The sequence below is a fragment of the Aptenodytes forsteri genome, unplaced genomic scaffold, assembly GCF_000699145.1.
Source record: "Aptenodytes forsteri isolate BGI_AS27 unplaced genomic scaffold, ASM69914v1 Scaffold62, whole genome shotgun sequence".
Lineage (NCBI taxonomy): Eukaryota > Metazoa > Chordata > Aves > Sphenisciformes > Spheniscidae > Aptenodytes > Aptenodytes forsteri.
In genome coordinates, this window is record NW_008794595.1 from 2,260,693 (window position 1) to 2,272,314 (window position 11,622).

The following is an 11,622-nucleotide window of genomic DNA, read 5'->3' on the forward strand; positions in this document are numbered from 1 at the left end:
TTGTCCAAAGTGGTGGCTAATTTAACACTGCTAGATTGGTTTAAACCTGGTTTGCATAACTTTAAGCAAATGGTAGTTTTTTTCTTAAAAAACAAACAAACCCCCCAAATGAACCTTGAAGGGAAAGCATTTTTTTTCAAGATTTTTCCCAGAAAAAGCCCAAGCTTGTGCAACTTTTCCTGAAAAGAACCAGAAATATTCTGAAAAGTTGTAAGTAGTGTAGAACAAGTGAATGGAGTGGATTTGCTTTAGAAAATTCAGTACAGCATCTTTAGTAATCTGAAGTCTTAAAGCTACAGACAACATAAAAATGTGGTAAATACTGAAGAAGTAATAAGCAATAAACAGTTCTCAGAACAGCTGGAAACACAGAACTTGCATTAGGAATAGAAGAGCAGGTAAAAAATAGAACCAAGGAAGTTCAGTTGAAAATATACGGAAAATATATCATTGCTGTACAAAGGATTAGATAACTAAGGCCTTTCCCTCAACCCACAGATACCAACTATTTGCATCTTAAACTCGAAAGACTGGCCTTATCCATAATGCTGACATTTTAATTACTACCGTTTTACCTTTCCCCTCCTTTCATTTTTAATACCAGATTACTTCAAATGCTGAATTATGTCTGGATGTATTAAAACAGCTTTCACAAACACATCTATGGGAACAGTTTTAGGTTTGCATTTTATCACCAAAATAACCTCTGGTCATTCCTTTAAAGTTGGACACATGAGATTTGTACATGTAGATATTAAAATGTGATTAAATACAGAGCTAATGTAACTAATGACACAAACAGCTGTAGTAAAGAGTGTAGAATGTTAGCCTTCACCATGCAATTTTTTTTTCAGGAAAAAAAACCCCCTTGAAAACTGCCGGTCGGTGGGTTGCCATCAAAATACATGCACACATCAAAATAAAAAGTGCTGCTTGAAAAGTCTTGTCACAGCAATAGATTTTTTTTTTTCAAAATGTATGTCTAAACAGGCAGCATTTAATAATAATTGTGTTAGATGACAATGCAGCATTCATGTTAGCTTGAGATCACCAGGAACTTTTATCACAAAACGCAAGCCAGTAGCAATACAAAAGTTTCCAGCAAGTTTCACCCCAGTGTTTTCAGCCAGTGGGGTAGGGGATGGGGAAAATGTATACAAGCCACTGAAATCTCAAGAAAAATTGCATTGTAATTACATTATAAGAAAATATTATGCTCTGGGTATGCCCACTTTTGGTTAAACTTCCTTGGTTCTATTCTTTACCTGCTCTTCTAGTCTCAGTGGAAATTCTGTGTTTCCAGCTGTTCTCAGAACAATTGCTTAATCTTTCTTCAATATTGGCAGCATTTTTTTTAATAATTTGGAAAAAATTTTCTCTTTACTTATTTGACAGCTTTGTCCAGGAAAAAGTTATAAACTACTTGTAATATGTCTTCAAAAAAAACCCCAACAAACCCAACCTTAAGTGAGGAAAGCTTTCAGTTGACTGGAACTTCAGCGATGATGCATATGTGTTCTGTACTGTTAAACATCACAGTACAGGATGCTATTTGTATTATTTCAAATAAAATGTTTAAAAAATAAAAAGAAAGTAAGTGTTTACTATAATTATATAACCAATTCTGGGACATACTTCAAAAAAAACCCCAACAAACCCAACCTTAAGTGAGGAAAGCTTTCAGTTGACTGGAACTTCAGCGATGATGCATATGTGTTCTGTACTGTTAAACATCACAGTACAGGATGCTATTTGTATTATTTCAAATAAAATGTTTAAAAAATAAAAAGAAAGTAAGTGTTTACTATAATTATATAACCAATTCTGGGACATAAACACAATGAAATTATTAGTAGTTAGTAACAACTTGAAGTATTTAGTGGTGCCATTGGTGAAATACTGTTGAAGATAAAAATTTCAATCATTTTTAAACTGAAAAATGCAACTACCGTAATTGAGACCAGAATGAGTGGAGAGTAAAAAGTGTTTCTCCTTTCCACTAAGAGGTTGTTAGTCCTTTATGTAACCTTCAGTTATCAGTCTGTACTGATACGTGGTATATTAGTTTTGGCATACAGCCATGCTACAGTAAAATAAGATAAATGTAAAATTTATAGTTATTTTACCAAGCCGAGTTAGTTTAATCTTGGGGCTTTTTTAATAAACTTTTAAAGTGAGTTGAATATCAAGTGGAGTTTATAATTTATAGTCTTTAAGTCAGTAAATATAAGTAAAATTGAAGTTATGGCTTTAGGCCCTAAGGAGTCTCACTTGCTTGTTTTTGTGTCTGCTTGTGTAAATAGAGTTTTGGGAAACACTTTGCTGTGCAGCAACTGCGCAAGTTTTGAGCTAGAATGGAAGAATTCACTTCCGAAAAAGAAAGCAATAGTAGAGAAGTTTACTGAAACCAGTGTTCCTGAGCATTATCAGCAGATCTTTCTTCCGAATAGACCAACTATATAGCTAAAATATAGAAAATCATGAATGCTTTCTAGCTGTCACGTTGAACGTTGATATCTCATTAATATGTGTATGATTTAAATCAGGAAGATAAGAGCAGGCAGATATTTATTGTAAAAAATAGTTATTCCAGTTGTTTGTAAATGTTTTTTGCTCAGTTTGATAATGTCTTGTACTTGCTTTTAGGCCTAGGTATTCAGGCTCTGAGAAGGGGAAAAGAGAAAACAATAGATTCGCAAAAGCCAGGGAATGTTGTCTTGTTAAGCTGCTCCCTTGGAAAACTCTGTGAGTTTGTAATTAATAAGCTAAAGCAGCTTAGCTCAAACAATGCGCGAAACTCAGTGATCAAGCACTTTCTTTAATTGTTTGCTCAAATTCTACCAAGCTAAGACTTTCCGACTAAAGGATCTTCACTATATATTATACAGGTATAGGCTGTACTGGTGTATACTGCCAGAGATTATATTAATACGAAAGAAAGAAGGCACAACTTCTTTGAACTTACTCATAGTTATGGCTGTGTTCAACAGACAAATGTGTTTGGTATAATGATCATGTCTCTTACGTAGCTTTGGTTTACAACCAAGAGATGAGCTTTCAAGCAGTTTGCAGGCTAAAGTTCCCAGGGGGCAGAGGGGAAGAGGATGACAAAGGTCTTTTACTCAGTACTTGGAGCCAAAAATTTTGTGCATCTTACGTGGTTTTGAAGTAGCGAAGGACTGTGACAGAACTGTCAACTGTGGGTTGTGTTTTTGCCTTTTGAAGGGAGGAAGAGACACATTCATTTAAAGCTGTTATAACTTCATTTATTAAAAACAAATGAAAATTAAGTAAAAAGGTTAAATGTTTTAAAATGAGAAGAGCCAGTAAGCAATATTTTATGATAGAATGAATGTCAGGTAACCTGTCTTCTGCCTGCTTTTGATAGTTGAGGGCTTTCAACAGGTATTCTGGAATCTGTGCCAGCCTTTGCAGGTTGTTTTTTTTTTTTAAATTTGGTTTTGTTTGTTCTTCCTCTGAGGTGACCTTAATCACTGGAATGAAAACCAGGTATCAATCTGGGGTGGCAGGGGAAGAAGGGGGGGAACCCCATCATTTGCCTCCCTGGGAGCAGTATTAATGTGTTAGAAAAGAAAGGACAGAAGTTAACGGTGGTAGAGCAGGAATGGCGAGATACCTTATTTTTCATAATTAATGATCTGATTGAGAATACTAACTATTCATCCTTTCATACACAGTATTAAAAAATAACTGTTTCTCTTTTACAAATACAAAGTTGTTTGTCATCTTTTTTTTATTCCACTTAGTTAAAAATACTGCTTGATCAGCCTCAGGAAAAAAAATCCTGTATATATGCCAGTAAATGTTGATAGTAGTTTACTGGCGTACAGCAAATACTGTCTCTAAAAATCTGCTGGAATAAAATGCTTAATAGAATTTGATGCTGCTTGTTCACATAGATTTATTTATTTCTTCTTGATTAGAAAATGGTGGCTGATAATGAAAAGGGACAAGGAAACTGAATGGACTGAGGTTTCCTAAGTTAGAAATTCTCTCCCCCTCGTATTTAGGGTATGTGTATTTAAATCTTGTTACAGTTTGCAGCTTGCAACATTTTGCCCCTTTTCTTTCTGAAAGGCTTTTTGTCAGAATACAGCATTTTATCTTGGTTATCAACCTTTGGAATGGTTTTTATAAGGATAAGAAATTCCCTGGTAGACATATGGTTGCCCTCATTGTGCCAGCCCTTGCTATTATCTTAAATTCATTTCTTGAACTGAAAGAGTTCAAATAATGCAAGAGTCTTGTCCTTAAAAGATAAAATTATTTGTGTTTGACTTTTTAGTACTATGAGGCTTGTGCTGTGCGCTGGTACTTTTGAAGAGACTGTTTATAAAGCAGATGACTAGCTGTCAGTTTCATTTTATTCTTCATTAGCGGATTTCACTTAATTTGCTTTAAAATGACAGGTTCATTGTAAAAAGCTTGATTATCTGGCAAAAAACTTTTCAGACTGTGGAGTACGGAGTGTTTTGTATGTGTGTGTAGTTACTGGTTTATCTTTAATGATACTGTAGTTCTGATTTCAGGTTGATCTTGTCTCTTAGTGAGTTTGTCAAGCATATTATTCCCTTTAGAAAAGGACTGTGTTGCTTTGACCTTCCAGTCAGATATTTTAGAATATCTTGGAGCATGTGAAGATGAATATTCTGTTACTGAACTGAAAAATCAACAATCCTTCCTCCCACCCCCCCAATCCATAACCTAATGAAATTTTTAAATGCTCAGAAGAACAAAAGATTAGTGGTGGAAACTTATTTGTAAGTAGCTCATTAAAAGATTCATGCGTTGCCTTTTGGTTCCTTTAAAAAGAGAGAAATGTACAAAATGCCTGACATTCAGGACTTGAAGTATGGATTGCTCTGGGAAAATAACATTAGAACTGGGTTGCCAGATGTTAACATGTTTTATTAGAAATGAGAAGGAGGAGACTAATCTGCTTCTGCATTCTCAGTACAGATTGAAAACCTGATACTCAGCCAAAAATAGATAAAACTGAAAAACAATTCTTCAAATTCAAATCCTGGTATTATTTTTTATGGACGGAGTATTTTGTGAAGCTTTTGTTATGTGTCCTGCTGAAGCTTTAATTGGGCACATCCAGTCAATTATCTTTCTTTCCCCTTCTGGGCCTTGATTAAATCTTACCATAAGAACTTTGATTAGGAAAAATTCACCCAGGACTGTGATAATCAAGTATCTGGATGGCTTGTGAGTTTGGGAGTCTGGGCCAAATGATTTCACCTGAATAATGGGATATACTCTGCAGGGGCTTTCTTGAATGACCTGTTTGATTAGGAAACAAAGGATTTTTTAATTTGTAGGAACTGTCTCTTTCATCTTTTCTTTGATTTCTTAAGTAGCAAGATAGACTGTAGCAGGTAATTTTTTTCTTAAATGTCACCGGTTTTAATCTTTACCTTGTTTCTCTTCTGTTGGAGAGCTTTTTGGTATTTAAAGTTAGGTTTCTAATTAGAGAGTAACATGCAATCAGTTCCAGCATTATTTACACTGTTAAAAATGTGTTTTTCTGTAGAGGAGTTTTGTTTGAAAAGCAGGACTATCTACCCAGTGTTTAGAACTTCATATTCTAAATTTGAGATACTTTTCAGTAAGAAATGTGTGAATGGAAGAACCAAAATACTGAAAATAGAGTTGTTACTGGTCTTACTCTTTCAGGCTGGTAGGTTGTACTAGCAGATTAGTAACAGCTTTGCTTATGAAACAATATGGTGGTGTTCTAACAACATTGTTGTTGCAGCCTGTTAACAACTTCTCCTGTTCTGGTACAAGGTTACTGTTTGCCTCCATTCAGTGAGGGAGTGCTTGGAAAAAAATCTGTCTCCTGCATGCAAAAACTTCTTCAAAACAGAAAGGATGTTTTCTGTGAAACATTTTGTAACTTGAGTGGGGGAGGAGATGACAGCCTGTAGCTCATAAGTGAAATGTAAATTCTTTGCCAGGGCTTCATCATAGGACTGACAGTACCTTTGTGCTAACAGTTTGCTGGGTACGTTTCGATCTTTGGGTGTGGAAGAGAATCATTAGTAGTTACTGAAGAAATATTGTTAGGTCTCCCTAGGGTGCAGTAGCTTTACCAGCATAAAATAGAACAGTGCACCTGTGGGATTAATTTTTAACTTTTAACTACTAGAGGGAGTGCTTGGAAAAAAATCTGTCTCCTGCATGCAAAAACTTCTTCAAAACAGAAAGGATGTTTTCTGTGAAACATTTTGTAACTTGAGTGGGGGAGGAGATGACAGCCTGTAACTCATAAGTGAAATGTAAATTCTTTGCCAGGGCTTCATCATAGGACTGACAGTACCTTTGTGCTAACAGTTTGCTGGGTACGTTTCGATCTTTGGGTGTGGAAGAGAATCATTAGTAGTTACTGAAGAAATATTGTTAGGTCTCCCTAGGGTGCAGTAGCTTTACCAGCATAAAATAGAACAGTGCAGCCCCTGTGGGATTAATTTTTAACTTTTAACTATTTATGAGTTAACTTTTCTTCCTCTTTGATCTCCAAGACAGATTAAGATTTGAGTGTCTAGGACAGTGTCTAGGAAGGCTACTCCTTTCTTACATCATCGCAACAAAGAAAAGGGAATTCGAGTGCATGGAAATAGAAGGTTTCTAACAAAATTCAAGTGCAGATGTTTTGGACACCCATGCTTCCTAGTCTGTGAAGTTGCTGTTCCATCTTCCGGTTTCTTCATATCCTCGTGATACTGCCTAACTGAGCATGGCTAGTAGAGTCTCTACCACTCCAGGTGAAAAGGCTGCCACATTCCAGCTTAATCACCCATCATGGCTTGTGTTAGTGGTAAAAGAAGGTGGGGTGACGGAACATTTCCTCCAGCAGAAATGAAAGGAAGCTGTTTGCCCACTTTCCACTTTCTGATCTACTGGTAGGTTTCTGATCTACTGGTAGGTTTCTGATCTACTGGTAGAGAAAAAATTGCTTTTCCCCTATCTGATCTACTGGTAGGTTTCTGATCTACTGGTAGGTTTCTGATCTACTGGTAGGTTTCTGATCTACTGGTAGAGAAAAAATTGCTTTTCCCCCAGCTGTATTGTACCAAACTCTTGGTTTCTGATTACTGGTAGGTTTCTGATCTACTGGTAGAGAAAAAATTGCTTTTCCCCCAGCTGTATTGTACCAAACTCTTACCACTGCCCTTAATATATCCTGTCTTGTACTGAATCTCCTTTTGGTGTAATCAGCTCAGCTTTTCTCTCTTCCTTTCTTTCTCTAAAAAAACAGAAAGTCTCTAAAGTAGACTTTCAAGTCTATATTAAGGGTTGTTCATAGGTAAAGTATTTAATTAAGAGAGCTCATTATTTAGTTTACCTATTTAAGGTATTACCCATTTAAGACATTGCACATCTCATGCAGCATTTCTTGAAACACCAAAAAGTGGAGTATTCAAGAATTGCAAAGATAAGGCAGTTGAATATATGCATTGATATTTCTTTAATTTTATTTTCTTTGTATCATTTACCTTTATAAAGTTTGTGTTTTCAGCTCTGAGGAGACAGATAATAAGCCAGGCATATGGGCACACAGTCGAACTTGATTTGATTATGGCGTTAATATTTTACTGGTAATCAACAGAGCTAGTGTAACTGTGAATGTATGCTTTGCCCACTCCAATTATGAAGTATAATATGTTAACTGAAACAATATTCATTGGCTATCTTAGTTGCTCTCAGCTATATGTACATAATTCGTACTTGGTAGTGACCCCTATAGCTAAGGGTGCCTTACTTTTTTACTGTACACGTTTTTGTTTGCATATAGCTTTGTTAAACTTTAACTCTCTAGGCTCCAGTTTTCCAAGGGAGGGGCAAAGCTGTTGGAAGAGTTCCGTCAATGGGCTTAGAACTGGAAATAGACACCTGATATTGTGATACTTCTTTTTAAAGGCATTGAGAAAGGTAATGTTCACATACTTACAAGAGCTAGATAAGTTTTCATGGTGGGGGAGGAAAATACCTTTGACTGTGCTATTGCTTTGTGAGGGATTGTGGTTAAAGTCTGTCTACCTGTCTGTCTGTGGGTGTGATCCTTGTTTATGGTAGAATTAGAAAAAAGATCCCTGGTTTTTGGGAATGTGATGGTGATATTGTCATACATGCTTTAGGAATATAGGTTATTGTCTTTTGAGGTAGCTGAAAGGGACACAGAGACCAGTGAAATAATTATGTATCTGTTAATAAACATTTATGTGATATATAACATCTAGCTCGATGGTACACAGTAATCAAACTATCTGATTCTAGGAGATGCATTCTGAAATACTCATGTTGCCAACCTCCAAATCCTCTCCTGTCCTAAATTGCTACCCTCTCCCCCTTTTCACGTATTGCATCTTTTTATATGCTTCTGCCCTGCCTTCTGCTTCTTTATATGATTCACCAGGAATCAACACAAGTGAGAATTCAGCTATGGCATTCGAGATGTTACCACAGCAGTTCCAGAGGTGGCCAAGTAAGATGTGTGCCAGTTTGGAGAAAGAAGAGTGTGTATTTTTGCTTAGCAAAGGTGCTAGAAGCTATTGGCTTTGGAGATATATTTAATTTGAACCATGACAGACAGTGAGTGCCATCTATCAGGATTGAAATGATACAGGTTGTTGTGAGCTGTCTGGGGAGCCGGCAGGAATTTTACTCCACTGACACCCAGTTAATTTTGTGTTCTTTGCTCCATACGCTTTGAGAAGTCTTATGAGCTTGACGCTTTAGAAAGTCTGTGGAGGATAACTGAAGGGGTTGCACAAATCCTGTTTGACAGATTAGCAACAGAATACAAGCCATTGCTATGTCAGTCATGTTTCAACTACTTGAATAAACTTTCTTTTGGAACTGATGTTTGGATCAGTGTTAAGCTGTGTTCTTTGATTTCATCCTTGAATCATCCTTTCCTGTAGAGGTGGGTGAATTAAGTAATCTTGGTTTCAAAGACTTCCACCTTGTTGAAAATACTTGTGTAAACTTCTGGTTATGTCACTACTCTTTGCCTTTTGCAGCTGGTTATTCCTGTAATTGAAGGACTGTGATGTTATCCAGTCTTGGGTTTCTGATCTTCCTACTCTGCTGTTCTGTTTCCCTCTAGATAGTGAATGTCTTTACCAATTTGTTACTTTTTAGTTTTGGTTTATTTGGAAGCTGTATTGAAAGAATGTTTAAGCATAAAATCTTCTCTCAAAAACAAGAAAAAGATCAAATTAAGATTGTTTGTGCATCCTTCATTTAGTCCCCCTTTATGTAAATAACTCCGTGATTGCAGTTTGTGTTTTCTTTCACAGTCTCTTTAAATAGAAAGTGGATAAGCAGGAAGGGAGCTTCTATATGAAATCTTATGATGGATTAGCAGAAAAATTAGAAAGATGGACTTGTGATATGAGAAGAACAATACAGCAAGCACAGCTCCCAGGAGCATATCAATGTATAGAAAACATCTGCTTGGAGGTTATTGTGGGAGTGAGTAGCTGCACTAGCTTGTATTTTGACATAAAGGAGCTGGTTGAGAGGCTGAAAACAGCTTGAGTATGTGGTAAAAAAGTGGTACTCTTGATTAATGGTAAGAAAAAACAGCAAAAGTAACAATGGTATTGACTTTAGATATGCATGTCTTAGCATAGCTGGAGATCTGTAAGTAAAGGACTCCTGATAATTAAGAGTGTTGAAGGGCTACAAGTTTCTAGAAGAAAATACTAATTTACAATGGCAAGCCATGTCACTATGGAAAAAATACAGGAAATGTAGGAAAAGTCAGTATGGCTACATGAGGAGCTATTTAGTGACTTGAAGATTGAAAAGGCTTTGTACAAAACAGTAAAGTGAAAATAAGTATTTACTGCTAAAGCTCAATATGAAAGAAAGGGACAAGCATTAAGAGTGAAATCTACCCATGGTGTATTGTTTTAAATTAGCAGATTTGAAAAGCATTAGGAAAGGTTTTTCTAAATCACTAGAAAGATGAAGAAAGGGATGAGCCTGTGAACAGAAAAGGAAAGTAAAGAATAGATGACACAGATACTTAAATTAACAACTATGAGGCAGTAAAACATGCCAAACAAAAAAGACAGATTCAGTACCTTTTAGGCATTGGCTATTATGTCAGTCACTAGGATTCAGCTATGCGGGTTGGTATTGATTTTTTTTGTTGTTTTTAAATGTTTAAGCAGCTGAACACTGCTTGGTATTATGCAGCACCCTCAGGGAGAAGAGAGGGAAAACAAACTAACAGGCCCTGCGGCTGAACCAGAGAACCAACCTGTGCCAGTATCAGTCTCCCCTATACACAAGAAGAAACGTTGGAAGCGAAAGTCAGCTCGTTTAGTAAGGGGTGACGAAAAAACAGGGCCATCACGAGGAGAGGAAGAGGAAGAGCTCATAAATGAGACAGAAACCACTCGATCCCTATCCCTGAGTGAGCTGTGAGACATGCGAAAAGATTTCAGCTGTCGTCCAGGCGAGCACATTGTCACCTGGCTGCTCCAATGCTGGGATAATGGGGCCAGTAGCCTGGAATTGGAGGGTAGGGAAGCCAAGCAGCTGGGATCCCTTTCTAGGGAAGGGGGCATTGACAAAGCGATTGGAAAAGGGGCGCAAGCCCTCAGCCTCTGGAGGCGACTCCTGTCAGATGTGAAGGAAAGGTATCCCTTCAAGGAAGATGTTCTATATCGCCCAGGCAAGTGGACCACCATGGAGAGAGGTATCCAGTACCTGAGGGAATTAGCCATGCTGGAGGTGATTTATGGTGACCTGGACAATGAGCAGTTATCCAAAGATCCAGATGAAGTCAAGTGCGCACGACCCGTGTGGCAGAAGTTTGTATGGAGCGCACCATCATCATATGCCAGCTCATTGGCAGTAATGACCTGAAAAGACAGAGAGGCACAAACGGTGGATGAACTGGCTGGCCAACTCTGGCAATATGAAGAAAGTCTCTCTTCCTCCCTATGGGCCTGTGTTTCGGCTGTGGAAATGTCCGAAGAACTGTCCCAGGAGTTCCAGCAACTCAAAGAGGATATGTCCTACTCCCCACCTGTACGGACCAGTATCTCAGCCATTAGGAGTAAGCGTCCCTCTGCTCAAGAGAGAGGATATAGTGGATACACACCACGGGCCACCCTGTGGTTTTATCTGTGTGACCATGGAGAGGACATGAGGAAGTGGGGTGGAAAAATCTACCTCAGCCCTAGGGGCATGGGTATGTGAATTGCAAGGAAAAACAGTCACAGAAAGGGCATTCTTCCAGGAAAATTGCTGCTCCAGTTTCCAGTGGGCAGTTCCCCAGACAGAGTAGAAGGGCTGATTTTACTTCCGATCTTAATGAAGGGACTTTTGATTGTCATTTACAAGAAGTGAGTAACGAATACTATGACCAGGACCAGAGGGGCCCTGCCTCCAGCCAGGTGGAGGAAAGGGACAACCAGGTTTACTGGACTGTGTGGATTTGATGGCCTGGCACATCAGACCCACAGGAGTATAAGGCTCTGGTGGACACTGGTGCACAGTGCCATCCTTAATGCCGTCAAGCTATAAAGGGGCAGAACCCATCTGTATTTCTGGAGTGACGGGGGGATCCCAACA

General features: G+C 37.9%; 1 protein-coding gene across 2 annotated transcripts in view; it reads left to right on the forward strand.

The window, feature by feature from the left end:
• Positions 1-6,829: 6,829 nt before the first annotated feature.
• The window catches only part of UBE2W (ubiquitin conjugating enzyme E2 W (putative)), a 26,818-nt gene continuing 22,025 nt past the window's right edge, over positions 6,830-11,622 (forward strand). For both annotated transcript variants that reach the window (XR_002086107.1, XM_009272646.1), the window contains exons 1-2: positions 6,830-6,835; positions 10,162-10,169. Coding sequence is in view for 1 of the 2 variants with exons in the window: in XM_009272646.1 (XP_009270921.1) it covers positions 10,164-10,169 (6 nt within the window). In the remaining variant the exon portion in view is untranslated. The remainder of the gene's footprint in view (positions 6,836-10,161; positions 10,170-11,622) is intronic.